The sequence below is a fragment of the Pseudophryne corroboree genome, chromosome 1, assembly GCF_028390025.1.
Source record: "Pseudophryne corroboree isolate aPseCor3 chromosome 1, aPseCor3.hap2, whole genome shotgun sequence".
In the NCBI taxonomy this organism is placed as follows: Eukaryota; Metazoa; Chordata; class Amphibia; order Anura; family Myobatrachidae; genus Pseudophryne; species Pseudophryne corroboree.
The window spans coordinates 907,719,612-907,746,620 of NC_086444.1; the positions used below are offsets into that span (position 1 = coordinate 907,719,612).

The 27,009-nt window shown below is 47.2% G+C and overlaps 1 protein-coding gene across 10 annotated transcripts in view; it reads left to right on the forward strand.

The window, feature by feature from the left end:
* Positions 1-27,009, forward strand: part of ADAD1 (adenosine deaminase domain containing 1) — a 660,856-nt gene that overhangs the window by 556,711 nt on the left and 77,136 nt on the right. The window contains exon 12 of one of the 10 annotated variants that reach the window (XM_063920275.1): positions 26,355-26,806. The exons of 8 other annotated variants lie outside the window; for them this stretch is intronic. In XM_063920275.1, the coding sequence (XP_063776345.1) occupies positions 26,355-26,468 (114 nt within the window). In that variant the 3' untranslated portion in view covers positions 26,469-26,806. Of the gene's footprint in view, positions 1-26,354; positions 26,807-27,009 lie in introns of those variants that run through there. One more of the 10 variants, XM_063920278.1, reaches the window with a different exon arrangement.

The window sequence follows — 27,009 nt, forward strand, 5'->3', positions numbered from 1 at the left end:
CCGCAGTGCGTACACCTTATCAATGCTTATACACCTTATACAGATAAATCTACTTTAAAGCCCAGGCAGGAAAGTGAAAACACAACACTGATTTGTAGTTGCAACCACAGGGTTCTAAGGCCTCCGTGGATTAATTCCAAAAGGTAAAAACAATACAAATCATACACTACAGGCTAACAAGTAAATCTAAACAGAATAATGGCCACAGAGAATATACATACGTGAGAATGTTCGCAAGCGCAACCCGGCTCGGTCCTCCGCTGGTCATACAGATAGCGTTTAGAGTCTTCTCACCGGCTAGGCAACAATGGTCTTTTTATACACAACAGGCATACACAATACAATGGTCACTGTAATCTCATTGTCCATTGGACACAGGGATGTGTCTCTACATTACAGAAAAGGTCATAGGTGGATTTGGATAGGTGGGCGATGTCTTTCCCCAACTGCTCTTTTGGGTGGTATCCTCTGGATTCCCGCCGCATACATAAAATACAGTAAATACAGTTAATGTTCATATTCTACTTTTGTACATAACTATACGCAGGAACAAGCGATCTTTCTCTAACACCGGAATGTTACCCTCAAAATACCCTGACATGGTACACTATTTGGGTTAAATATGTAATGTTCTAATAACCCTCTATGCGCCCACAAACTCTACCGTAAATGCGCATACCACGCGCTAAGGCGCATGGCCTTGGAAAGCTCAGTTACGCAAATTGCGGATATGCGCACGCACGGCAGAGCGAGTGCACGCGCAGTGGGCATGTGCATGGGGTTAGTACAAGGCATATGTATTACAATATTTTTCGACTTTAACAGTCCACCCTTTGGCAGTCAATAATAACTGCCACTATCTAAACATTAAACAGAAAAATATACAATACAATATCTATAAAATAATTGGATGGTAAGAGGAGAGATGTAGGCGGGAAATGTATGGCCTAGTGGGATAGTAAAAGCATGTATGTATGAAATCCATGTCTGAGGGGCATGTATCATCGTGCTGTACATGTTCTAGATAAGCTTCGAGGTATTGCGAAGTATACATTAAATCCTTCTTATCCCGTATTAAGGGTCTGTAAGTGGGCCAACAAACACTACCGAGCTCTTTTCGGCTTCTTGTTCCAACAAATGGGGTGCACATTTAGTTGATGATACATGGAGGGGGAACATATGTGAATGCTAATATGTGGATATCACCTGTCGACTATGTGTGATACTACCTGAAGGTTGTAGAGATGAAGATAAGACACGTAACACAAATACATTCACATAACATTTGTGTAATCATTCTTGGGTGTTGGTTGAAGTCTTGTCCGGATGGGTGTATTCTTGTTGTGGGTGTTAATCAAAGTCTTTAGATTGTCCATAAAAGTCTTTAGAATGTCCATCAAAGTCTTTTCCGAATGGATGTATAGTTCATCAAAGTTTCTTCCGAATGGATGTATTTTTGCTTGAGGGAAAACAAAAGAGAAATAGGTGAAAGAAACGGACCGTGGAATCACGTCTTATCACAACATTGTCTCTATTGATGGGTCATAAATTAAATCAGTTGTTGTAACAATGCCCCCGCTCCTCAAACTCATCACTTTGGTACCGCGCTTGCACCGCATTAAAACTCGAACACATCTAAATGTCAAACCAATCATTACGACGACTCCCAGGATACAAAGGAGAAACTTTCCTACACTCACGATAACATTTTGAGCCCATTTTCCTAAACCTGAGAACCAATTGCGTGGGTTCAACCATGAGACCCAGCCAGTCAGTTCATTACTCACAGCAGTAAGGGTAAGGTTGTGTCTCCTCCGGAACTCCCACTTCAATTGCAAGATATCGTCCACCTTTTGATCTATGACCTCGGTTGGGTCATCAGTGTTGTTTGTAATGTACGTGCAGCACTTTACACCATACTGAGTTGCTAAGGTGACACAGTACCCACCTGTCACCGCTGTGATATAATTGAGAACCATCCTGTGCTGGATCAGTTCCGTTTTCTAAGCTTGCAATTCCCTCCCTGTATACCTGAAGGTGTCATCATACATCTCGGTGATATTATCTATCAGGTTCGCTAGCGCATGAATATACCTAAAATTTCTCTGACGTCCTAGTGGATGCTGGGGACTACGTAAGGACCATGGGGAATAGACGGCTCCGCAGGAGACTGGGCACATCTAAAGAAAGATTTAGGTCTATCTGGTGTGCACTGGCTCCTCCCCCTATGACCCTCCTCCAAGCCTCAGTTAGATTTCTGTGCCCGGCCGAGCTGGATGCACACTAGGGGCTCTCCTGAGCTCCTAGAAAGAAAGTATAGTTTAGGTTTTTTATTTTACAGTGAGACCTGCTGGCAACAGGCTCACTGCAGCGAGGGACTAAGAAGAGAAGAAGCGAACCTACCTGAGTGGTGGTAGCTTGGGCTTCTTAGGCTACTGGACACCATTAGCTCCAGAGGGATCGCACACAGGACCCGACCTCGTCGTCCGGAGCCGCGCCGCCGTCCCCCTTACAGAGCCAGAAGCAAGAAGGTCCGGAAAATCGGCGGCTGAAGACTTCTGTCTTCTCCAAGGTAGCGCACAGCACTGCAGCTGTGCACCATTGCTCCTCATGTACACCACACACTTCGGTCACTGATGGGTGCAGGGCGCTGGGGGGGGGGGGGGGCGCCCTGAGCAGCAATATTAACACCTTGGCTGGCAAAACTGACACCATATATAGCCCCAGAGGCTATATAGGTGTAAATTACCCCTGCCAGAATAACACAAAAAGCGGGAGAAAGCCCGCCGAAAAAGGGGCGGAGCCATCTCCCTCAGCACACTGGCGCCATTTTCCCTCACAGCTCCGCTGGAAGGATCGCTCCCTGGCTCTCCTCTGCAGTCCTGCACTACAGAAAGGGTAAAAAAGAGAGGGGGGGCACAAATTTAGGCGCAGTATAATATATATATGCAGCTATAAGGGAAAACACTCTTTATAGGTGATATCCCTGTGGTATATAGCGCTCTGGTGTGTGCTGGCATACTCTCCCTCTGTCTCCCCAAAGGGCTTTGTGGGGTCCTGTCCTCTGTCAGAGCATTCCCTGTGTGTGTGCTGTGTGTCGGTACCGCTGTGTCGACATGTATGATGAGGAAAATGATGTGGAGGCAGAGCAAATGCCTGTAAATGTGTTGTCACCCCCTGAGGGGTCGACACCTGTGTGGATGGACTTATGGAAGGAATTACGTGACAGTGTCAGCTCCTTACATAAAAGGTTTGACGACATGAGACTAGTGTACCCTCCAATAGGTCCACCCGTTACATGATTGAGGCAATGAAAAATGTATTACACATTTCTGATAGTACCCAAGGTACCACAAAAAAGGGTATTATGTTCGGTGAGAAAAAACTACCAGTAGTTTTTCCTGCATCTGAGGAATTAAATGAGGTGTGTGAGGAAGCCTGGACTTCCCCCGATAAGAAATTGATAATTTCTAAACGGTTATTGGCAGCGTACCCTTTCCCGCCAGAGGATAGGTCACGTTGGGAAACGTCCCCTAGGGTAGATAAAGCGCTTACACGTTTATCAAAACAGGTGGCACTACCGTCTCCGGATACGGCCGCCCTAAATGATCCTGCTGATAGAAAGCAGGAGGCTACCCTAAAAGCTATATATACACACACGGGCATTATATTGCGACCAGCGATTGCATTAGCATGGATGTGCAGTGCTGCTGCGTGGTCAGATTCCCTGTCGGATAATATTGATACCCTGGATAGGGACACTATTTTGCTGACAGTAGAGCATATAAAGGACGCTGTCTTATACATGCGTGATGCACAGAGGGATATTTGCCGGCTGGCATCAAAAATAAGCGCAATGTCCATTGCCGCCAGAAGGGGGTTATGGACTCGGCAGTGGTCAGGTGATGCCGATTCAAAAAGGCACATGGAAGTTTTGCCTTATAAGGGGGTGGAACTGTTTGGGGATGGTCTTTCAGACCTCGTTTCCACAGCTACGGCTGGGAAATCGACATTTTTGCCACAGGCTACCCCACAGCAAAAGAAGGCACCGTATTATCAAGTACAGTCCTTTCGGCCCCATAAACACAAGAGGGCTCGAGGCGCATCCTTTCTGCCGAGAGGCAAAGGTAGAGGGAAAAAGCTGCAGCATACAGCCAGTTCCCAAGAGCAAAAGTCCTCCCCCGCGTCCGGTAAGTCCACAGCATGACGCTGGGGCTTCACAGGCGGATCCGGGTACGGTGGGGGCCTGTCTCAGAAATTTCAGCACACAGTGGGCTCTCACAGGTGGATCCCTGGGCCCTTCAAGTAGTATCTCAGGGGTACAGGCTGGAATTCGAGACGTGTCCCCCCCGCCGTTTTCTAAAATCTGCCTTACCAGCAACTCCCTCGGCCAGGGAGGCAGTGTTGGTGGCTATCCAAAAACTGTATTCACAGCAAGTGATTGTCAAGGTACCCCTCCTTCAGCAAGGGAAGGGTTACTATTCCACAATGTTTGTGGTACCGAAACCGGACGGTTCGGTGAGACCCATCTTAAATTTAAAATCCTTGAACACTTATATCAAAAGGTTCAAGTTCAAGATGGAATCGCTCAGGGCGGTTATTGCGAGCCTGGACGAGGGGGATTACATGGTCTCCCTGGACATCAAGGATGCGTACCTGCATGTCCCCATTTACCCTCCTCACCAGGAGTACCTCAGATTTGTGGTACAGGACTGTCACTATCAGTTCCAGACGCTGCTGTTTGGGTTATCCACGGCACCGAGCGTCTTTACCAAGGTAATGGCCGAAATGATGATACTCCTTCGCAAGAAGGGAGTTTTAATTATCCCGTACTTGGACGATCTCCTGATAAAGGCGAGGTCCAAGGAACAGTTGGTAGTGGGGGTAGCACTTTCTCGGGAAGTGCTACAACAGCACGGCTGGATTCTAAACATTCCAAAGTCACAGCTGGTCCCGACGACACGTCTTCTGTTCCTGGGAATGATTCTGGACACAGACCAGAAAAAAGTGTTTCTTCCAGTGGAAAAAGCCGAGGAGTTGTCATCTCTAGTCAGAGACCTCCTAAAACCGGGACAGGTGTCGGTACATCAATGCACACAAGTCCTGGGGAAAATGGTAGCTTCGTACGAAGCAATTCCATTCGGAAGGTTCCACGCAAGGACTTTCCAGTGGGACCTGTTGGACAAATGGTCCGGGTCCCATCTCCAGATGCAACAGCGGATAACCCTGTCGGCAAGGACCAGGGTGTCGCTGCTGTGGTGGCTGCAGAGGGCTCATCTACTAGAGGGCCGCAGATTCGGAATACAGGACTGGGTCCTGGTGACCACGGATGCCAGCCTTCGGGGCTGGGGTGCAGTCACACAGGGAAGAAATTTCCAAGGACTGTGGTCAAATCAGGAGATTTCGCTTCACATAAATATTCTAGAGCTAAGGGCCATTTACAATGCCCTAAGCCAAGCAAGGCCCCTGCTTCAGAACCAGCCGGTACTGATCCAATCAGACAACATCACGGCGGTCGCCCATGTAAACAGACAGGGCGGCACAAGAAGCAGGAGGGCAATGGCAGAAGCCACAAGGATTCTCCGATGGGCGGAAAATCATGTGTTAGCACTGACAGCAGTGTTCATTCCGGGAGTGGACAACTGGGAAGCAGACTTCCTCAGCAGGCACGACCTCCACCCGGGAGAATGGGGACTTCATCCAGAAGTCTTCCAAATGCTGGTAAACCGGTGGGAAAGACCACAGGTGGACATGATGGCGTCCCGCCTCAACAAAATGCTAAAAAGATATTGCGCCAGGTCAAGGGACCCTCAGGCGATCGCTGTGGACGCTCTAGTAACACCGTGGGTGTACCAGTCGGTTTATGCGTTTCCTCCTCTGCCTCTCATTCCCAAGGTACTGAGAATAATACGAAGGCGAGGAGTGAAAACTATACTCGTGGTTCTGGATTGGCCAAGAAGAGCTTGGTACCCGGAACTTCAAGAGATGCTTTCAGAGGACCCTTGGCCTCTGCCGCTCAGACAGGACCTGCTGCAGCAGGGGCCCTGTCTGTTCCAAGACTTACCGCGGCTACGTTTGACGGCATGGCGGTTGAACACCGGATCCTGAAGGAAAAGGGCATTCCGGAGGAAGTCATCCCTACCCTGATCAAAGCCAGGATGGAATTCACCGCAAAACATTATCACCGCATTTGGCGGAAATATGTTGCTTGGTGTGAGGCCAGGAAGGCCCCAACGGAGGAATTTCAACTGGGTCGATTCCTGCATTTCCTGCAAGCAGGGGTGACGTTGGGCCTCACATTGGGGTCCATTAAGGTCCATATTTCGGCCCTGTTGATTTTCTTCCAGAAAGAACTGGCTTCACTGCCTGAAGTTCAGACTTTTGTCAAAGGAGTTCTGCGTATTCAGCCTCCTTTTGTGCCCCCAGTGGCACCTTGGGATCTCAATGTGGTTTTGGAGTTCCTGAAATCACATTGGTTTGAACCACTTAAGACTGTGGATTTGAAATATCTCACGTGGAAAGTGGTCATGCTGTTGGCTCTGGCTTCGGCCAGGCGTGTGTCAGAATTGGCGGCTTTGTCCTATAAAAGCCCTTATCTGATTTTCCATATGGATAGGGCAGAGTTGAGGACTCGTCCTCAGTTTCTCCCGAAGGTGGTATCAGCGTTTCACTTGAACCAGCCTATTGTGGTGCTTGCGGCTACTAGGAACTTGGAGGATTCCAAGTTACTGGACGTAGTCAGGGCCCTGAAAATTTATGTTTCCAGGACGGCTGGAGTCAGGAAAACTGACTCGCTGTTTATCCTGTATGCACCCAACAAACTGGGTGCTCCTGCTTCTAAGCAGACTATCGCGCGCTGGATTTGTAGCACTATTCAGCTGGCGCATTCTGCGGTGGGACTACCGCAGCCTAAATCTGTAAAAGCCCATTCCACAAGGAAGGTGGGCTCATCTTGGGCGGCTGCCCGAGGGGTCTCGGCTTTACAACTTTGCCGAGCTGCTACTTGGTCAGGGGCAAACACGTTTGCAAAATTCTACAAATTTGATACCCTGGCTGAGGAGGACCTGGAGTTCTCTCATTCGGTGTTGCAGAGTCATCCGCACTCTCCCGCCCATTTGGGAGCTTTGGTATAATCCCCATGGTCCTTACGGAGTCCCCAGCATCCACTAGGACGTCAGAGAAAATAAGAATTTACTCACCGGTAATTCTATTTCTCGTAGTCCGTAGTGGATGCTGGGCACCCATCCCAAGTGCGGATTGTCTGCAATACTTGTAAATAGTTATTGTTACACAAATTGGGTTGTTATTGCGAGCCATCTGTTCAGAGGCTCCGTTGTTATCATGCTGTTAACCGGGGTTCCTATCACGAGTTATACGGTGTGATTGGTGTGGCTGGTATGAGTCTTACCCGGGATTCAAAATCCTTCCTTATTGTGTCAGCTCTTCCGGGCACAGTGTCCTAACTGAGGCTTGCAGGAGGATCATAGGGGGAGGAGCCAGTGCACACCAGATAGACCTAAATCTTTCTTTAGATGTGCCCAGTCTCCTGCGGAGCCGTCTATTCCCCATGGTCCTTACGGAGTCCCCAGCATCCACTACGGACTACGAGAAATAGAATTACCGGTGAGTAAATTCTTATTTTATAATTCCTCAGGCGGTACGGGTGATATCTAACGCGAGTAGGAATTGAATCACGGTGGATTCGTGGATCAAATCAGAGGCTGCGTGCTCTGTCCTATCTATAAGGTGTCTCTTAACGATGTGTTCATAGTGAGTGTGAGTGTAAGGAGCTTGAGCATTGCGGTGAATGTCTTTCATCTTATTATGGGTTATGGTCATAACTTCTGGCAACACTCTTCCAATGTAACACAATCCCTCTGAGTTTGGGGCAAGCCACTTATACGCCTTCCTCCCGCATATGAAATATGCATCATCGGGGAGAACATATGGGACAGAATATGACATTACCAGATTGCAAATCTTCCAAGTGAAAAATCCTATCCGTAACTCTCTCATCTGTTCAGTACACGTATCAGGCTGTATGATATGCGCACAGTACCCTGGTGATACTTCTCCAACCCGCATGGTCCTACTTCCTAGGGTATACCTATACCGAAAATACCTCCCTCCGTCGGCTATTTGGCATATAAGTTCTGAGTCTACGGGCATTCTGTCGGCTCTGTGTGAAAATGCCATGGTTTGGTTATTCCATGTCACTTCCCAATTTCCCGGCTTTCGGGGATTGGAAATGTTGAAACATACTAAGGATCTATCCACATGATATTGGTGGAGCTTCAAACTAGGGGGCCTAGAAATATTAAATTTCTCGTCCACCGGTCTCCCACCCCTTAATTCAAGTACCTCATCTATTGTTAAGGGATACGGTACTAGTCCTGACTTGCTCTGACCTTGAGGTACTTGTGAGCACACCCAGCATTCTGTTTGGTTTAAAACCTTACCCACTAATGAGTGATAGTCACTCAATGGATGACGGTCCATGTTGATATTAAGGCTGGACTGACATCTCTGGATGCACCCGTCCTCAACTATGTTTGCACAGTTTCTACAAATACAATTTTCCTCAGCCAATAACCCTTCACAGTGCCTCCTAGTTTCTTGACTACCAGATCGTTTTCTGATACTCGCCTTTGCTCGGTGAATGTGTTGCTCTTGGAATTCTACAAATCCGTCCTTGCCATCAGAACCCATTCCAGATCCTTTCTCGACCTCTCTGGTACTCTCACCGAAACAGACTGCTCTGGTCAACAACAGGGTCAACAGGAAAAGCCGTAATGCAGTCTCTTGGTGTAAGTCCATCTTGCTAAGGGGAGAGAAAAAGGAGCAAGGAAGGGGGGAAAGGAGGGTAATGGGAGATGGAGAAAATAATAAAAAGGAAAAATAAATTTTGTGCGACAAACGCCTCTGGTCTTGTAGTTCTCTGTGCTCAGGTACCGTGACAACAGTCCTGCCTCTCAACCTTCCCGGAACAGACACTCCAGTGATACGATTTCCTCCACACTCTGCTCTTTGTCACGGGCTTTCTCTGGGTCAGCGACCTTCTTACAGTGGGACGAGTGGACCCAAGTCTCTCTCTCGGCAACCTTCAATGCTGTCGTGCTGGTCAGTAAGACTTGGTACGGTCCTTCCCACCGGTCAATAAGGCAACCTGAGCGTAGAAAATTTCGAATCATTACATAATCCCCAGGTTCAATGTCATGACAATTACTGTTTGGTAGGTCAGGAATCACCAGCTTTAGATTGCTGTTTTGATTCCTCAACTGCTTGCTCATCTTAACCAAATATTTCACAGTCACTTCATTATTGCATTTCAAATCATCCTGGGGGTCAATCATTACATGGGGTTGTCGACCAAAAAGAATCTCAAAGGGTGATAGGTTAAGGGGGGACCTGGGAGTGGTTCTGATGCTGTACAATACAAGTGGCAAAGCTTCTGGCCACAACAATCCAGTTTCAGCCATCACTTTGCTCAGCTTGTTCTTAATAGTGCTGTTTACTCTTTCCACCTTCGCACTCGCCTGTGGGCGGTACGGAGTATGCAGCTTACTATTAATTCCCATTAGTTTGCACATAACCTGAAAAACTTCACCTGTAAAATGGGTACCCCTACCACTTTCAATTATCCTAGGGATACCATATCTGCACACAAATTCCTGCACAATTTTCTTTGCAGTAAATGTAGCAGTATTTGTGGCAGCGGGGAACACTTCTACCCAATTTGAAAACACATCAATACAAACCAACACATACTTTAAATTTCTGCAGGGTGGCAACTGTATGAAATCAATTTGTATTACCTGAAAAGGGCCGTCTGTTGGTGGGATATGGGATGGTTCTGTTGGTATTGACTTTCCAATATTCTTCCTCAGGCAGGTAAAACATGTCATTGCTCTCTTACCCGCATGAGAAGAGAATCCTGGCGCACACCAGTAGGCTCTCACCAGCTTACACATACCCTCCTTGCCCAGATGAGTCAAACCGTGTGCCGCCTCAGCTAAACTTGGAAGGTGTGCTCTGGGGGCTACTGGCTTACCCTGTCCAGAGTCCTGAGGACTCCTGGCCATATCCTTTTGACCTCCAGACTGCCTTTTCCTGTGGAGAACACAAATTTTGCATTTCACTTAATTTTTGTGTGTTGACGGTATTGAATACCATCAGTTGTGTGATGTCTGTCTGTATGGGGGTGCTGGCTGCTGATTTAGCAGCTTCGTCTGCCCGGCTGTTACCAAGTGACACTGGGTCTTGACTGTAAGTGTGAGCTTTGCACTTGATAACAGCCACTCTGTCAGGTTCCTGTATCGCTGTCAGAAGCCTTTTTATATGGGATGCATGCGCTACCGGTGTGCCAGCTGCCGTCATGAAATTTCTGAGGCGCCATAGGGCGCCATCATGCACTACTCCAAAGGCATACCTAGAATCTGTGTATATATATTGGCTGACTTACCCTTAGCCAATTCACACGCTCTGGTTAGGGTGACCAGCTCAGCAACTTGTGCAGTGGGCCCAGGGGTTCAGCTTCTATGATACCTTTGTCATCTACGACTGCGTATCCAGTACACAAGTCTCCCGAGTCCGTCTGTCTGTGGCAACTACCGTCAGTGTAAAAAATAAAATCTACGCCTTCCAGTGGGTTGTCACTAATGGCAGGTCTTGCAGTGAAAGTTTGGTTCAGATATTCCATACAATCATGTGTGTCAGTGTTTGTACTAAATCCTCCTTCACCATCACTTTCATCCTCCACCCTTTGTGCCTGTCCAGGCACACCTGGGAGATACGTTGCAGGATTTAGTGCGCTGCATCTCTTTATGGTGATGTTTACAGGGGCCATTAGTGCTAATTCCCACCTTGTAAACCGTGCTGATGAGACATGTCTGGTTTGGGCAGAATTCAGTAAGGCTGACACTGCATGAGGTGTATGGATGGTCAGTTTGTGTCCTAACACTACATCTTCGCTTTTACTCACTAGCAAAGCCATCGCTGCAACACTTCGCAAGCATGTGGGGAGAGACCGTGCTACGGTGTCCAACTGTGCACTGTAGTAAGCTACCGGCCTGCTGGCATCACCATGTCTCTGGGTTAGAACACCTGCCGCACACCCAGCACTCTCCGTACCGTATAATTCAAAGGGTTTCCCATAATCGGGCATACCTAATGCAGGTGCCAGTGATAGGCACTGTTTGAGTCTCTCAAATGCCAGTTCGGACTCATCTGTGTGCGAAATCCGATCTGGTTTGTTTGAAGAGACCATCTCTTGCAAAGGTAAAGCCAGTATGGAGAACCCTGGGATCCAGTTTCGGCAGTACCCACACATTCCTAGGAAAGTGCGGATCTGTTGCTGGGTTTGTGGCAGAGTCATGTCGCGAATCGCCTGTATTCTATCAGCGGTGAGGTGCCTCAGTCCTTGTGTTAAGCAATGCCCCAAATATTTCACCTTGGTCTGGCACAACTGTAACTTATCCTTTGAAACCTTGTGTCCCGTATTAGAAAGGTGAAACAGAAGCTGTTTCGTGTCTTTCAAGGACGATTCGAGTGAGTCAGAACACAGCAGTAAGTCATCTACATACTGTATTAATACTGATCCGCTCTCAGGTTGAAAGGATTGTAAACAGTCATGCAAAGCCTGGGAGAAAATACTTGGGCTGTCAATGAAACCTTGGGGTAAGCGAGTCCAGGTGTACTGTACTCCTCTGTATGTAAATGCAAACAGGTATTGGCGGTCAGGGTGCAGAGGGACCGAAAAGAAAGCAGAACAGAGGTCAATGACAATGAAAAATTTCGCAGTAGGAGGAATTTGCATGAGGATGACAGCTGGATTTGGCACTACAGGGAATTGGCTCTCAACTATCTTGTTTATCCCCCTTAGACACTGCACTAGCCTGTAACCCCTCCCCCCACTCTTTTTCACAGGGAAGATGGGACTATTGGCAGTGCTGGACGTCCTAACTAGGATGCCCTGTTGTAGCAAGCGCTCTATGACTGGGTACACTCCTAATTCCGCCTCTGGCTTCAGAGGATACTGTGGGATTTTTGGAGCTATCCTACCATCTTTTACTTGCACTACTACAGGAGCTACGTTTGCCATCAATCCAGTGTCTTGTCCATCTTTGGTCCAGAGGGATTCTGGTATCTGGGAGATCATTTCCTCTACCTTGTATGGACACCTGTCTATAACAGCAGAGTGTGACATTAACCTTTGTGGGGTGTCTAACATATCCTGCACTTCCTGAACGTGATTCTCGGGTATATCTAAGAAGACACCCTCAGGAGTACAATATATGACACACCTCATCTTACACAATAAATCTCTCCCAAGTAGATTAGTCGGAGCCGATGCAGCTAGCAAAAAGGAGTGCTTGGTCTGCAGAGGCCCTATCGTAATCTCTGCTGGTCTACTTAAGGGATAGTGTTGCACTACTCCTGTTACTCCCATTGCTGAAATTGTTTTACCCGTTGTTTTCATACCTACCGTTGAATTTAACACTGACCTGGCCGCCCCTGTATCTACAAAGAAAGGTAGTGATCTACCAGCTATATCAACTGTAACCTCGGGTTCATTTCCAAGGCTAGCAATCAACTTTACTGGCTGCAAACTACAGGTGTGGCCAAACCCCTATTGTATGTTGTGACCCTCCCGCAGCGCGCTGGCAGCTACAATATGTGAGGGGGTAGCTGAGAATTTCCAGAGGTCTGCCAGTCCTTCCTAGGTGGGTACCTCCTTGTTTCCCCTGCATGTGGCTCATAACTCCTCCTATGCGGTCCCTGATCCCAATTACGTGTGTCATACTGTGAGTCATGTTCTGGTCTAGGGGGTCGATATACCTTATGTGGGTCTTTAAAATTACACTTCCGTGCGTAATGTCCTTCCCTCTGACATTTATAACATTTTACCACATACGACTTACCATCAGGGGTCTGGGGTTTAGGCTGATGTGGCTTCGTTGTCAGGGCTTTTATACTTACTGTCATCAGCTTATCCCCCTGTGACTCCCTGTGCCTAATGATGTTCCAATCATGCTCAATAGCGGACTCTCTTAATGCAGCCACCGAGATACCTCTCCAATTTGGTTGAGTGGTTTGTACCCTTGTTCTAAACGTTTCTTTTAAACCGTCCATTAATACGGACACAGCTATCTCTCTATGATGTATATTTTCCTTAATATCCTCGACCCCAGTGTATCTAGCCATTTCCTGCAGTGCTCAATGGAAATATTCAGAAGCAGTTTCACCTTCTTTTTGTCTAATGGAGAAGATTTTATTCCACTTGACAACAGTTGGGAAATATACTCCTAATTGCAGATTGATCTGTCGTACATTCTCGTGAGCGTATTCATCAGTGAGAGGTACCTCTGCGTCTAATTTACAATCAGCAATGAATATCACAGCGTCAATATTGGAGGGCAAACATGCCCGTAGCACTGTCCGCCAATCTTTGTTTGTGGGTTCGGTGGCGTTACCTAGTTCTCTAATAAACCTCTGACATGCAGCTAGATCTTTTCTGGATCGGGAAATTCAGACATAATTGTCCACAACTCTGTCCGGGACCAGGGACAATGCATAGCAATGTTCCTGACGGGAGTGATTCCCTGAGCGTCCGTTTTCCCATTGGGGACTGCGATCACCCTGACAGGATTTAGTTCAATTACATCATTCTGGGTTGCTTGTGCAATGTGAGGTGCAATTGACTCTGCATAATGTACTGTACCGTACTTACCTGTGGACACGACCTCACCTGTCCCTCCGCTAAGGGCCTTTGCTACTGCTCTTACTGGTTGGGCCGTGCCCACTTGTGTGTCTTGTATGGTAGCTGCTAGAGAGAGTGCCGATATCGTGCTGGGCTCATCTTCTTGGTCGTAGTCCTGAGGGAAGTTTAAGATGGATACAACTTGCACGGGTTAGTATTAATACATTTATCAAGTTCACTCTTATCATATATTAGTATGCCATTCTCTGTAGCCACTTTCTCCTGTACAGTGGTGGTGGTGCAGTTGCTATCAGTTTCCTGCTAGGGTTGGAACCAGCTGTTTGAGCTAATCCCCTTTGCATATCACCCTCCTGCTGCCATAAATGTAAACAATCTGTATGTCTAATCCTTTGTTTTCTGGATTTTATTAGACATATCCTTCTCCTTAAATTTTGCAACACCTCTGGACTAAAACTGCCTACCTTAGGGAATGGTTCCCTATCTTCCGCAGTCATACGTTCCCATTCATTGCATAAAACCTCTGCGTGTGATCCATATTTCTCTGACGTCCTAGTGGATGCTGGGAACTCCGTAAGGACCATGGGGAATAGACGGGCTCCGCAGGAGACTGGGCACTCTAAAAGAAAGATTAGGTACTATCTGGTGTGCACTGGCTCCTCCCTCTATGCCCCTCCTCCAGACCTCAGTTAGAATCTGTGCCCGGCCAGAGCTGGATGCACCTAGTGGGCTCTCCTGAGCTTGCTAGAAAGAAAGTATTTGTTAGGTTTTTTATTTTCAGTGAGATCTGCTGGCAACAGACTCACTGCTACGTGGGACTGAGGGGAGAGAAGCAAACCTACCTGCGTGCAGCTAGCTTGTGCTTCTTAGGCTACTGGACACCATTAGCTCCAGAGGGTTCGAACACAGGGCCTGATCTCGATCGCCCGTTCCCGGAGCCGCGCCGCCGTCCCCCTTGCAGAGCCAGAAGACAGAAGAAGGAGATAAAATCGGCGGTAGAAGACTCCTGTCTTCATTAAGGTAGCGCACAGCATTGCAGCTGTGCGCCATTGCTCCCACTGCACACCACACACTCTGGTCACTGTAGGGTGCAGGGCGCTGGGGGGGGGGCGCCCTGGGCAGCAATAAGTATACCTTTTGGCAATATATACACATAATACAGTCTGGAAAACTGTATGTGTAAAACCCCCGCCATTTTTAGTCATAAACAGGACAGAAGCCCGCCGCTGACGGGGCTGGGCCTTCTTCCTCAGCACACCAGCGCCATTTTCTCTTCACAGCTCCGCTGGAAGGAAGCTCCCCAGGCTCTCCCCGGCAGTATCCTGGTACACAAAGGGTGAAAAGAGAGGGGGGCACATAAATTTAGGCGCAAAATTTGTATATACAGCAGCTACTGGGTAAACACTGAGTTGTAGTGTAATCCCTGGGTTATATAGCGCTGGGGTGTGTGCTGGCATACTCTCTCTCTGTCTCTCCAAAGGGCCTTGTGGGGGAACTGTCCTCAAATAGAGCATCCCCTGTGTGTGTGGTGTGTCGGTACGCGTGTGTCGACATGTCTGAGGTAAAAGGCTCCTCTAAGGAGGTGATAGAGCGGATATGTGTGTGAGAGGGTGTCTCCGTCGACAACGCCGACACCTGTTTGGATATGTGTAAGTGCTAAGGTGAATTTATTGCACAAAAGGTTAGGGAACAGACAGGAAATCTACCCATGTCTGTCCCTATGTCGCAGAGACCTTCAGAGTCTCTCAATGCTCACTATCCATAATAACAAACACTGGTATCGACATGGAGTTTAACTCCACTGTCGACTACGATAATGCAAAGTTACAGCCAAGATGGCTATAAGGTATTCAATATATGATTATTGAAATAATAGATGATTTGCATATCACCTATGACTCATCTGTCCCTGACACGAGAGTACACATGTTTAAGGGGAAGAATGCTGAGGTAAATTTCCCTCCTCTCATGAGGAAAAAGAGCGGGAATCTCCAGACAAGAGACGGCAGCTTCCCACAAGAGAATTCTCAGGCTGTATCCTTTCCCCACTAGGGCCAGGATATGTTGAGAATCTTCCCCTGGGGTGTCCTGTTTGCACAGACGGTAGCACTTGCTATTCTCAGGGATCCTGCAGATAGCGTGCACATTCTAGTATACTACCCAGACCGGCGATTGTGTCGGCATGGGTTTATAGCGCTGTGGCAGCGTGGACAGGTACCTTATCAGCAGAGATGAGACCCTAGTATGCAATATAAATATATTAAAGATGCTGTCTTAAGTGAGATATATAGTTATAAAGCATGCCCAAAGAGACATGAGTATACTGGGTCCTAGGGTCAAAGCTATGTCGATCTCTGCTTGACGTGTCCTGTAGAATATGCATTGGACAGATGATGCCGACTTAAGAGGCATATGGAAGGCTGAGGATTGTGTGGAGAAGGGTTCTCGGGCCTGGTCTCCACAGCTATAGCTGGTAATTCTGCTAGTTTGCCTTATATTCCTGCACAGCCTAAGAAAGCACGACATTATTAAATGCAGCCTTTCGTATAAAGAAACAAGAAAGTCTGAGAGGCGTCCTTTCTTGTCAGAGCCGGGCAGCTAGTTCCCAGGAACAGAAGTCCTCCCCGGCCCCTACAAAAATCCACCAATGTCGCTGGGGCTCCACAGGCGGAGCTAGGCCCGGTGGGGACACGCCTTCGTAAGTTTAGCCACAAGTGGGTTCACTCCCTATTCGATCCCTGGGCAAATAGATATTGTGTCTCAGGGATACAAGCTGGACTGTGAGAAGATGCCCCCTCACCGACGGCCTTGCGGGCTTCCCCCCAAGAGAGGGAGCCAGTGTTATCTGCAATTCACAAATTGTATCTTTAACAGGTGGTGGTCAAGGGTCCCCTCCTTAAACATGAGGGTGTTATTATTAGACCATGTTGTAATCCCGAAACCAGACGGTTCGGTCAGACCCATATTGAATTAAAAATCCCTGAACATATACCTGAGAAGGTTCAAGTTCAAGATGGAATCGCTAAGAGCGGTCAGTGCAAGCCTAAAAAGGGGAGACTTTATTGTGAATCGGGACATAAGGGATGCATACCTTCAGGTCCCCATTTATCCACCTCATTAGGCGTACCTCAGAATTGCGGTACGGGATTGTCATTACCAATTTCAGATGTTGCCGTTTGGTCTCTCCACGGCCCCGAGATTATTCACCATGGTAATGGCGGATATGATTGTGCTCCTGCGGAAGCAAGGTGTCACTATTATCACGTACTTGGACAATCTCCTCATAAAAGCGAGATCAAGAGAGCAGTTGCTGAACAGCGTATCACTTTCTCTGGAAGTGTAACGGCAACACGGCTGGATTCTATATATTCCAAAGTCGCAGTTGGTTCTTACAGCTCATCTGCCTCTCCTAGGCACGATCCTAGACACAGACCAGAAAAGGGTTATCTCCCGATAGAGAGAGCTCAGGAGCTCATGACACTGGTCAGGAATATATTAAAACCAAAACAGGTGTCAGTGCATCACTGCACTCGAGTCCTGGGAAGGATGGTGGCATCATACGAGGCCATCCCCTTAGGCAGGTTCCATGCGGGGACCTTCCAATGGGACTTACTGGACAAGTGGTCCGGATCACCTCTTCAGATGCATCGGTAAATCACCCTATCCCCCAGTGCCAGGGTGTCTCTCCTGTGGTGGCTGCAGAGTGCTCACCTTCTCGAGGGCCGCAGATTCGGCATTCAGGACTGGATCCTGGTGACCACGGATGCAAGCCTCCGAGGGTGGGGGGCAGTTACACAGGGAAGAAATTTCCAAGGTCTGTGGTCAAGTCAACTGACTTGCCTTCACATCAATATCCTGGAACTAAGGGCCATATACAACGCCCTAAGTCAAGCGGAGATCCTGCTTCGCGACCAACCGGTTCTGATCCAGTCAGACCGCAGGGGTTCATGTAAACCGCCAAGGCGGCACAAGGAGCAGGGTGGCGAGGGTAGAAGCCGCCAGAATTCTTCGCTGGGCGGAGAATCAAGTAAGCGCACTGTCAGCAGTGTTCGTTCCGGGAGTGGACATCTGGGAAGCAGACTTCCTCAGTAGGCACGACCTCCACCCGGGAAAGTGGGGACTTCATCAGGAAGTCTTCACGCAGTTTGCAAATTGATGGGAACTGCCTAAGGTGGACTAGATGGCGTCCCACCTCAATAAAAAGCTAAAAAAGGTTTTACGCCGGGTCAAGGGACCCTCAGGTGATAGCTGTGGTCGCACTAGTAACACCGTGGGTGTTCCAGTCGGTCTCTGTATTCCCTCCTCTTCCTCTCATACCCAAGGGCTGAGAATTGTAATAAAAGGAGGAGTGAAAACAATATTCTTTGCTCCGAATTGGCCAAGAAGGACTCGGTACCCGGAGCTGCAGGAAATGCTCTCAGAGGACTCAGGGCTTCTGCCTCTCAGACAGGACATGTTGCAACAGGGGCCCTGTCTGTTCCAAAATTTACCGCGGCTGCATTTGACGGCAGGGCGGTTGAACGCCGGATCCTAGCGGAAAAGGGCATTCCGGATGCAGTTATTTCTATGCTGATAAAGGCTAGGAAAGACGTGACAGCAAGACTTTTTCACTGTATATTGCGAAAATAGGTTGCTTGGTGTGAGGCCGGGAAGGCCCTACAGAGGAATTCCATTGGGGTCGATTCCTGCACTTCCTACAGTCAGGAGTGACTATGGGCCTAAAATTAGGATCTATAAAGGTCAAGATTTTGGCCCTATACATTTTCTCTAAAAATGAACTGGCTTCACTGCCTGAAGTTCAGATGTTGTTCCGGGGGTGCTGCATATTCAGCCTCCTTTTGTGCCACCGGTGGCACCTTGGGATCTTAACGTTGTGTTGGATTTCCTGAAATCCCACTGGTTTGAGCCACTTAAGACCATGGAGCTAAAATATCTCACGTGGAAAGTGGTCATGCTATTGGCCTTAGCTTCGGCTAGGTGTGTGTCAGTATTGGCGGTTTTTGTCATGTAAAAACCCTTTTCTGATCTTCCATATGGACAGGGCAGAATTGAGGACTCGTCCCCAATTTCTTCCTAGGGTGGTATCATCGTTTCATTTGAACCAGCCTATTGTGGTGCCTGCGGCTACTAGGGACTTGGAGGATTCCAAGTTGCTGGACGTAGTCCGGGCTTTGAAAATTGATGTTTCCAGAAAGGCGGGAGTCAGAAAGTCTGACTCGCTGTTTATTCTGTATGTTAACAAGGTTGGCGCTCCTGCTTCGAAGCAGACTATTGTTCGCTGGATCTATAGCACGATTCAGCTGGTTCACTCTGCGGCTGGATTGCCGCATCCAAAATGGTGAAAGCCCATTCCACAAGGAAGGTGGGCTCTTCTTGGGCGGCTGCCCAAGGGGTCTCGGCTTTACAGCTTTGCCGAGCTGCTACTTGGTCGGGGTCAAACAAGTTTGCTAAGTTCTACAAGTTTGATACCCTGGCTGAGGAGGACCTTGAATTTGCTCATGCGGTGCTGCAGAGTCATCCGCACTCTCCCGCCCGTTTGGGAGCTTTGGTATAATCCCCATGGTCCTTACGGAATTCCCAGCATCCACTAAGACGTCAGAGAAAATAAGAATTTACTCACCGGTAATTCTATTTCTCGTAGTCCGTAGTGGATGCTGGGCGCCCGTCCCAAGTGCGGACTCTCTGCAAGACATGTATATAGTTATTGCTTAACTAAAGGGTTATTGTTAGTGATGAGCGGATTCGGTTTTACTCTGTTTTACTCGGTTCTCAAAACCGAATCTTATTGGCTATACAAAACACGTGACATCAGTGAGCCAATAAGATTCGGTTTTGAGAACCGAGTAAAACCGAATCCGCTCATCACTAGTTATTGTTATGAGCCATCTGTTACTGAGGCTCAGTTGTTGTTCATACTGTTAACTGGGTATGGTTATCACAAGTTGTACGGTGTGATTGGTGTGGCTGGTATGAGTCTTACCCTGGATTCCAAATCCTTTCCTTGTTGTGTCAGCTCTTCCGGGCACAGTTTCCTTAACTGAGGTCTGGAGGAGGGGCATAGAGGGAGGAGCCAGTGCACACCAGATAGTACCTAATCTTTCTTTTAGAGTGCCCAGTCTCCTGCGGAGCCCGTCTATTCCCCATGGTCCTTACGGAGTTCCCAGCATCCACTACGGACTACGAGAAATAGAATTACCGGTGAGTAAATTCTTATTTTCTCACACATTATGTACCTCGCCGACCCTTTGGGCCGCGGAATATCAACCTGAACCCTGGTTGATCGTCCCTTACTTGAGCAACTGGCCCCCATTCTTTTGCAGGTATTGCCTTCTCAGCTAATTCCTACAAAAAAACAAAATACTCAGTGGTAAGGCAAACGGTGAAAGTTCTCAGAACGCTCTCACCCACTCACGCCCACGTTGGCCAATACACCTAAGTACTGTCCTCAGCACCGGTCGTACCCAACCTAGGGCTCTTTGTAACCTCTATTTACTGAGAGTGTGTGGGAGTGACTTACCCTTCCCAGTAAATATTGGTCGTTGGAGACTTCCTGAGTGACCAGTGAAACTCCCTTAAAATAAAAAAACTTACACAAATCACGTTGCGTGTGCTACAATTAGCGTCTATGATCCCGCGATTTTACGCAAATGGCGTAATGGGTATCAAGTTGAACTAAATATTGCACAAACTAACGCGCGGTACAATCACACGGCGTATAAGTAACTGTTACTTATCCGCTATACGACCAATGGAATCGTTTTTCAGGCTGCGAAACCTCAGCCGGAGCTTTTCAGAACAGGCCTATATGGGTACTACGCTAACCTCCGGGGCTGCTCTCTCTATACAACTCACTGCTGACCTTTTAGGCCACGGTATTCAGAGCTTCGCTTAACTTTGTCAGCGGATTTCTGACTTCGCTGACCTCTTGGTCTGCTGTTATACTAATTGCTCCTTTATACCTTAATCAATGTTAACGTGAGAAAGCCACTCCCACGCCACCAAGTGTCCACTCACCTGATGTGGTCTCCTACGGGATACTGAATTCCCTGGGTCCACAAAACCTTTGTTTGCACACTCACGCTCGTTCACTCATATACACTTTGGTTTTTCTGTACAGAAAATTTACTTTCATTCAGATAAACAGCCTTAGTCCCAGAGGTGACACAGTAAGAGAAGGTTCTTTTAAACTAAATATTGGAAACTGAACAAATTTGTGCTGTTATCGCGTGGCTATCGTCTCGCCTAAACTGAAACAATGCTATTGTGTGATTTGTATTTAGTGGGCGTACCTGTACGCACGTTGCGTGAACACGCCACGTGTGTAGGCCTTTACGTTGCGTACGCAGTCCCGAACGTTGTCCGAGACACGTGTACAAAGGCCGTACGTCCGCAGTACTACAAATCCCACACTTCTATAAATATAAGCGATATTTAACTATAATCACTTACTTAACACACACACAGTTTCTACTGTATAAACCTTTACAACTAGGCCAGGCTGCGTGTGCGTCTTACACTTACTCCCTTAAATATTAACTCTATATGTTAACTAAATAGCAACAAATTTTCCAGTACAGGTCAAAATAAATCTAGTAATCAGTGATTATGGCAATAGTGTGATCAGATATGCAAAGTACCAAATACCGGTGTATGTGTGTGTTGCGTGCGCATTTGGCGCCAAACAACAAATTTACAGAATTTAAAAGGTAAAATAGCTTTTGCGTTCTTACCTTACGGATCCCTCCAGCATCCCTTCAAACCATGCACGGCAGACACTTATCTAATCAGCACTTATTGTATCCCCCGACCAAGAGAAGGTTTACAGGGGGATACCCTTCCGCCCTTTGCTGATAGATAAAGTCTGCGAAAACTCTGCTAGGCTGCTGGTATGAGAAGGAACCGGACGAGCTCCCAATTGATAATGTCGATATTATCTTAGACCGCAATGCTATACCTCTAAATACACTTTTACCGTGGAGCCGTTATGGCCGCTAGACTTAATACACGTGCTACGCACTTTGTACGCTATTTGCGTACAGAGTCCTGCACGTGGTACGCACTTGGCGTACACACGCTGCGCTGAGTGTACAGAGTACACACAGCGAGCGCGCACACAATTGATAACCTTTAAACCTTGTTAATGATACAATGTAATGATATGCTTATACTTTAAACCCTTAACAGCAAAGTACTGTAATGATGTAATACCTTTAAACCTTAAGTAGCGCTGGCGATACAAAGTACCCGCAGTGCGTACACCTTATCAATGCTTATACACCTTATACAGATAAATCTACTTTAAAGCCCAGGCAGGAAAGTGAAAACACAACACTGATTTGTAGTTGCAACCACAGGGTTCTAAGGCCTCCGTGGATTAATTCCAAAAGGTAAAAACAATACAAATCATACACTACAGGCTAACAAGTAAATCTAAACAGAATAATGGCCACAGAGAATATACATACGTGAGAATGTTCGCAAGCGCAACCCGGCTCGGTCCTCCGCTGGTCATACAGATAGCGTTTAGAGTCTTCTCACCTGCTAGGCAACAATGGTCTTTTTATACACAACAGGCATACACAATACAATGGTCATTGTAATCTCATTGTCCATTGGACACAGGGATGTGTCTCTACATTACAGAAAAGGTCATAGGTGGATTTGAATAGGTGGGCGATGTCTTTCCCCAACTGCTCTTGTGGGTGGTATCCTCTGGATTCCCACCGCATACATAAAATACAGTAAATACAGTTAATGTTCATATTCTACTTTTGTACATAACTATACGCAGGAACAAGCGATCTTTCTCTAACTAACACCGGAATGTTACCCTCAAAATACCCTACAGCTGGATACTAGGCATCACCTTCCAACCTTTATCAGACCCTTACTATCATGCAAAGGCGAATCCCTCTGTCCAGGAACTGTTTAAACTAATAATACTCGCTGACATGGTCTAGGGGAACTATATCTACAATGTACACTATTTGGGTTAAATATGTAATGTTCTAATAACCCTCTATCCGCTCACAAACTACCGTAAATGCGCATACCACGCGCTAAGGCGCATGGCCAAGGAAAGCTCCGTTACGCAAATTGCGGATATGCGCACGCACGGCAGAGCGAGTGCACGCGCAGCGGGCATGTGCATGGGGTTAGTACAAGGCATATGTATTACAATATTTTTCGACTTTAACACCCCAGGGTGGGAGGCCGACTTCTGCGATTCCCCCAGGTCTAGTTGAAGACCACTTCAGACTCATGGGTGCGAGAAGTTGTCTCACGGGTGCACAGTCTCTTTCAAGAGACATCCCCCTCGCCAGTTCTGCACAATGGTTATCCCTTCGGATCCATTGAAAGCGCAAGCTCTACAACTGGTTGTGCATTCTCTCCTGGACACAGGAGTGGTGGTGCTGGTACCTCTGTCCCAGAGAGGCAGAGGATACTACTCGACCCTGTTTCTAGTCCCGAAACCCAATGTATCTTTCCGGCCTATACTCAAATCACTGAACAAATTTGTGAGAGTGTCCAGGTTCCGTATGGAAACACTGCGCTCAATTGTACTGGCCATGGAACCCGGAGACTATATGGTATCCCTGGATATACAAGATACCTACCTGCATATACCTATTGCCATATCGCATCAGCAATAGCTGCGGTTTGCTATTGGCAACCTTCACTATCAATTCCAGGCTCTGCCGTTTGGATTGGCCACAGCCCATCGGATCTTCACCAAGGTTATGGACGTGATGATGGCTCATCTCCATCGCCAGGGAGTCCGTATCCTGCCATATCTGGACGACTTGCTGATTCTGGCAAACTCCCACAATGTCCTCCTTAGTCATCTACAACTGACGGTAAACTGCCTACAAGCCCACGGGTGGCTTATCAACTGGAAGAAGTCGTCGCTGGTCTCTGCTCGGAGCATGGTGCACCTGAGGGCACTGCTGGACACACACAGCCAACTGTTGTTTCTGTCTCCAGAGAAAGTCCTGAAACTTTCAGGACAGGATCAGATACTTACTCTCTCGCCCAAGAGTGTCGATACACTCGGCGATGCAAGTACTAGGCCTCATGGTGTCGGCGTTCGACATGGTAGAGTACGCTCAATTTCATTCCCGCCCTCGGCAGAGGTTAATCCTTTCCAAATGGGACGGCTTACCTCATCGATTCAGGTCTCACATGATCTCTTTGACTCCGGAGGTTCGTCTGTCACTGACCTGGAGGCTACAGGACCACCAGCAGTTGAGCAGTGGCCATCCCTTCTGGATCACCAACTGGGTCCTACTGACTACGGACGCCAGTCTTAGGGGTTGTGGCGCAGTGTTGGAGCAACACTCTTTCCATGGTCGGTGGACCATGGAGGAATCACTTCTCCCTATAAACATTCTGGAATTGTGGACAGTGTTCAATGCTTTGTCTCTCGCCCTGCCTCTGATACAGAACAAGCCTGTTCAAGTACGGTCAGACAACGCCACCACTGTGGCATACATGAACCAACAAGGCGGCACTCGAAGCCGCATGGCAATGATGGATGTGTCAAAAATCTTTCGTTGGGCGGAACGCCATCTGCCAGCAATATCGGCAGTGTTCATTCCGGGAGTCCTCATCTGGGAAGCAGATTTCCTCAGTCGTCAGGACGTGCACACTGGAGAGTGGAGTTTTCATCAGGAGGTCTCTCAACTCCTAGTGGACAAGTGGGGCCTACCAGATGTAGACCTGATGGCGTCTCGACATAATCACAAAGTTCTGGTTTTCGGATCAAGGACCAGGGATCCTCAAGCAGCGTTCGTGGACGCACTAGTAATTCCATGGATCTTTCGTCTGCCATACGTGTTCCCTCCAATGTCACTCCTGGCCATGGTACTGCGGAAGTTCAAACAAGAAAGAGGAATACTACTTTTAGTTGCTCCAGCATGGCCAAGACGGCATTGGTTCTCAGACCTGCAGGGTCTAGCAATAGAGCATCCTCTTCTACTTCCTCAACGCCCAGACCTCCTCATTCAGGGCCCTTATGTCTATCCGGACCTAGCCAGAGTGGCTTTGACGGTGTGGCTCTTGAAGCTTCACTCCTAAGGGCCAAAGCAATTTCCAAGGTGGTTATCCAAACTATACTGAAGGCCCGCAAACCGACATCTGCGTGTATTTATTATGGGGTCTGGAATTCTTACTTCACCTGGTGTGCTGCTAAGAATTACGATGCTTCCAAATTCAGTACTTAAAGATTTTTAGCTTTTCTACAACAAGGCCTGGATTTAGGCCTTCTTCTGGCCTCCCTCAAGGTTCATATCTTTGCCTTGTCGGTGTGGTTTCAGAGAAAAATTGTGTCTATTTCTGACGTTCATACTTTCACTCAGTGTTTTACGGATTCAGCCTCCCTATGTTCCTCCTGTGGCTCCATGGGATCTGTCTGTTGTCCTGAATGCCCTGCAAGAGTCTCCATTTGAACCTCTTGAGTCAGTGGACCTTAAATGGCTCACGATCAAAGTCCTGTTCCTACTGGCTATTGCCTCTGCTAGAAGGGTGTCAGACTTAGACGCTCTGTACTGTCGTCCACCTTTTCTGATATTTCACCGTGACCGGGCAGTTCTTAGAACTTGTCCTGGTTATTTGCCTAAGGTGGTGTCATCTTTTCACCTTAACCAAGAGATTGTGGTTCCGGCCTTTATCTCTTCTGATTTGTCATCCAAAGAGCGGTCTTTGGATGTGTTAAGGGCTCTCCGTATTTATGTGGAGAGGACTGCCTCTATCAGTAGGTCAGATACCCTTTTTGGTTTTCACAAACGTGGCTGGCCTGCAAATAAGCAAACCTTGGCCAGATGGATTAGAATGGTGATTGCACAAGCCTATGCGCAGGCTGGACTCCCAGCTCCTGACACTATCAAAGCCCATTCTACTCGGTCTATTGGACCTTCTTGGGCTGCCCGCCGAGGTGTGTCCGCTGATCAATTGTGCAAGGCGGCTACATGGTCCTCAGTGAACACGTTTATTAGGTTCTATGCCTTTGCTACTTCCGCCTTCCAGGACGCCGGGTTCTCATACCTGCTACAGCACATCCCCCCCCCATGAGGAATTGCTTTAGGATATTCCTGATGTTTCCTTGTGGAAACCAGATTACCCCGCTGCAGAAAAGGAGATTTATGGTTGACTTACCATGGTTAAATCTTTCTTCAAGGTACATTGGTTCCACAGGGCGCCCACCCTGATGCACCTAGCTTCTATGGGTTTGTATGGCATTAGCCGCTAGTCCCTCCTCCTGTCGTGAGAACGTGATTCTATGTGACTAACATCTACCTTTTCTTTTACCTGCTCCTGCATTGGACTGGTGCCTGGGGGCGGGTTATAGAGGAGGCCCAATTGCATCCTGGGACAGTCTAAAGCTTTAGCCTGTTGATGCCTTTGGATCAAGATCCATCTCAACACCCCAATGTTTCCCTGTGGAACCAATGTTACTCGCAGAAAGATTTAACCATGGTAAGTCAACCATAATTATCCTTTTTGTCTAGTTTGTCATCATACAGTATGTAACAAAACCAAAAACATGTTAAAAGTCCAGGTACTCTCACATTTCTCACTAAATATATTTTATTTACACAGTTTTATTAATTTTATTTACTTATTTTTATCTTTGTTTTAGAGACTTGCCGTACCCTACCAAGAAGCAAAAGGGTTGCTGAAATGCTATTTGCAACAGCAAGGGTTCGGGTCTTGGATTGTGAAACCAAACACCTTTGAAGGCTTTACAGTTTAATCTTCTAAATAGAACTGCAATTTTGTGTATATATATATTTCATGTATGTTCTCCTTTTTTGAAAAATTACATTGATCCTGTTGTGTACTGTATGATGCATGTAGTGCATTAATGTTTTCCTTGAACACATTTAAATATTTGCAAAACTACTAGAAAGCATTTTGTTCTCTGTGAATACGGTTTTGTTTTCTTAAAGCCATTCATAGTTTTTATTCTGTCTGAAAGTTTTTGTTAAGACTTTAAAATGCTGTAAGTAAGCATATTATGTTCTATGAAAAATTACCATTGGCTGTTTTCTTTTGGCAATATAATAAACCAAAAGTTTCTGTACAGTTTTACATTTTTTGTACGTTTTCTCCTTCTAACAAAGTGTTAAAGTATGGTTTGTTAGTTTCAGACTGTGGCCACAGCATATATAGGGAGGTATTTAATTAGTGACGTTTTTTCGACCAGTCGAAAAAACTGCACTTTTCGCCTATTTTTAGGTTGCATTTATATTCAACCTATTCAATGTCCCTGTCGTTTTTTCGACTGGTTGAAA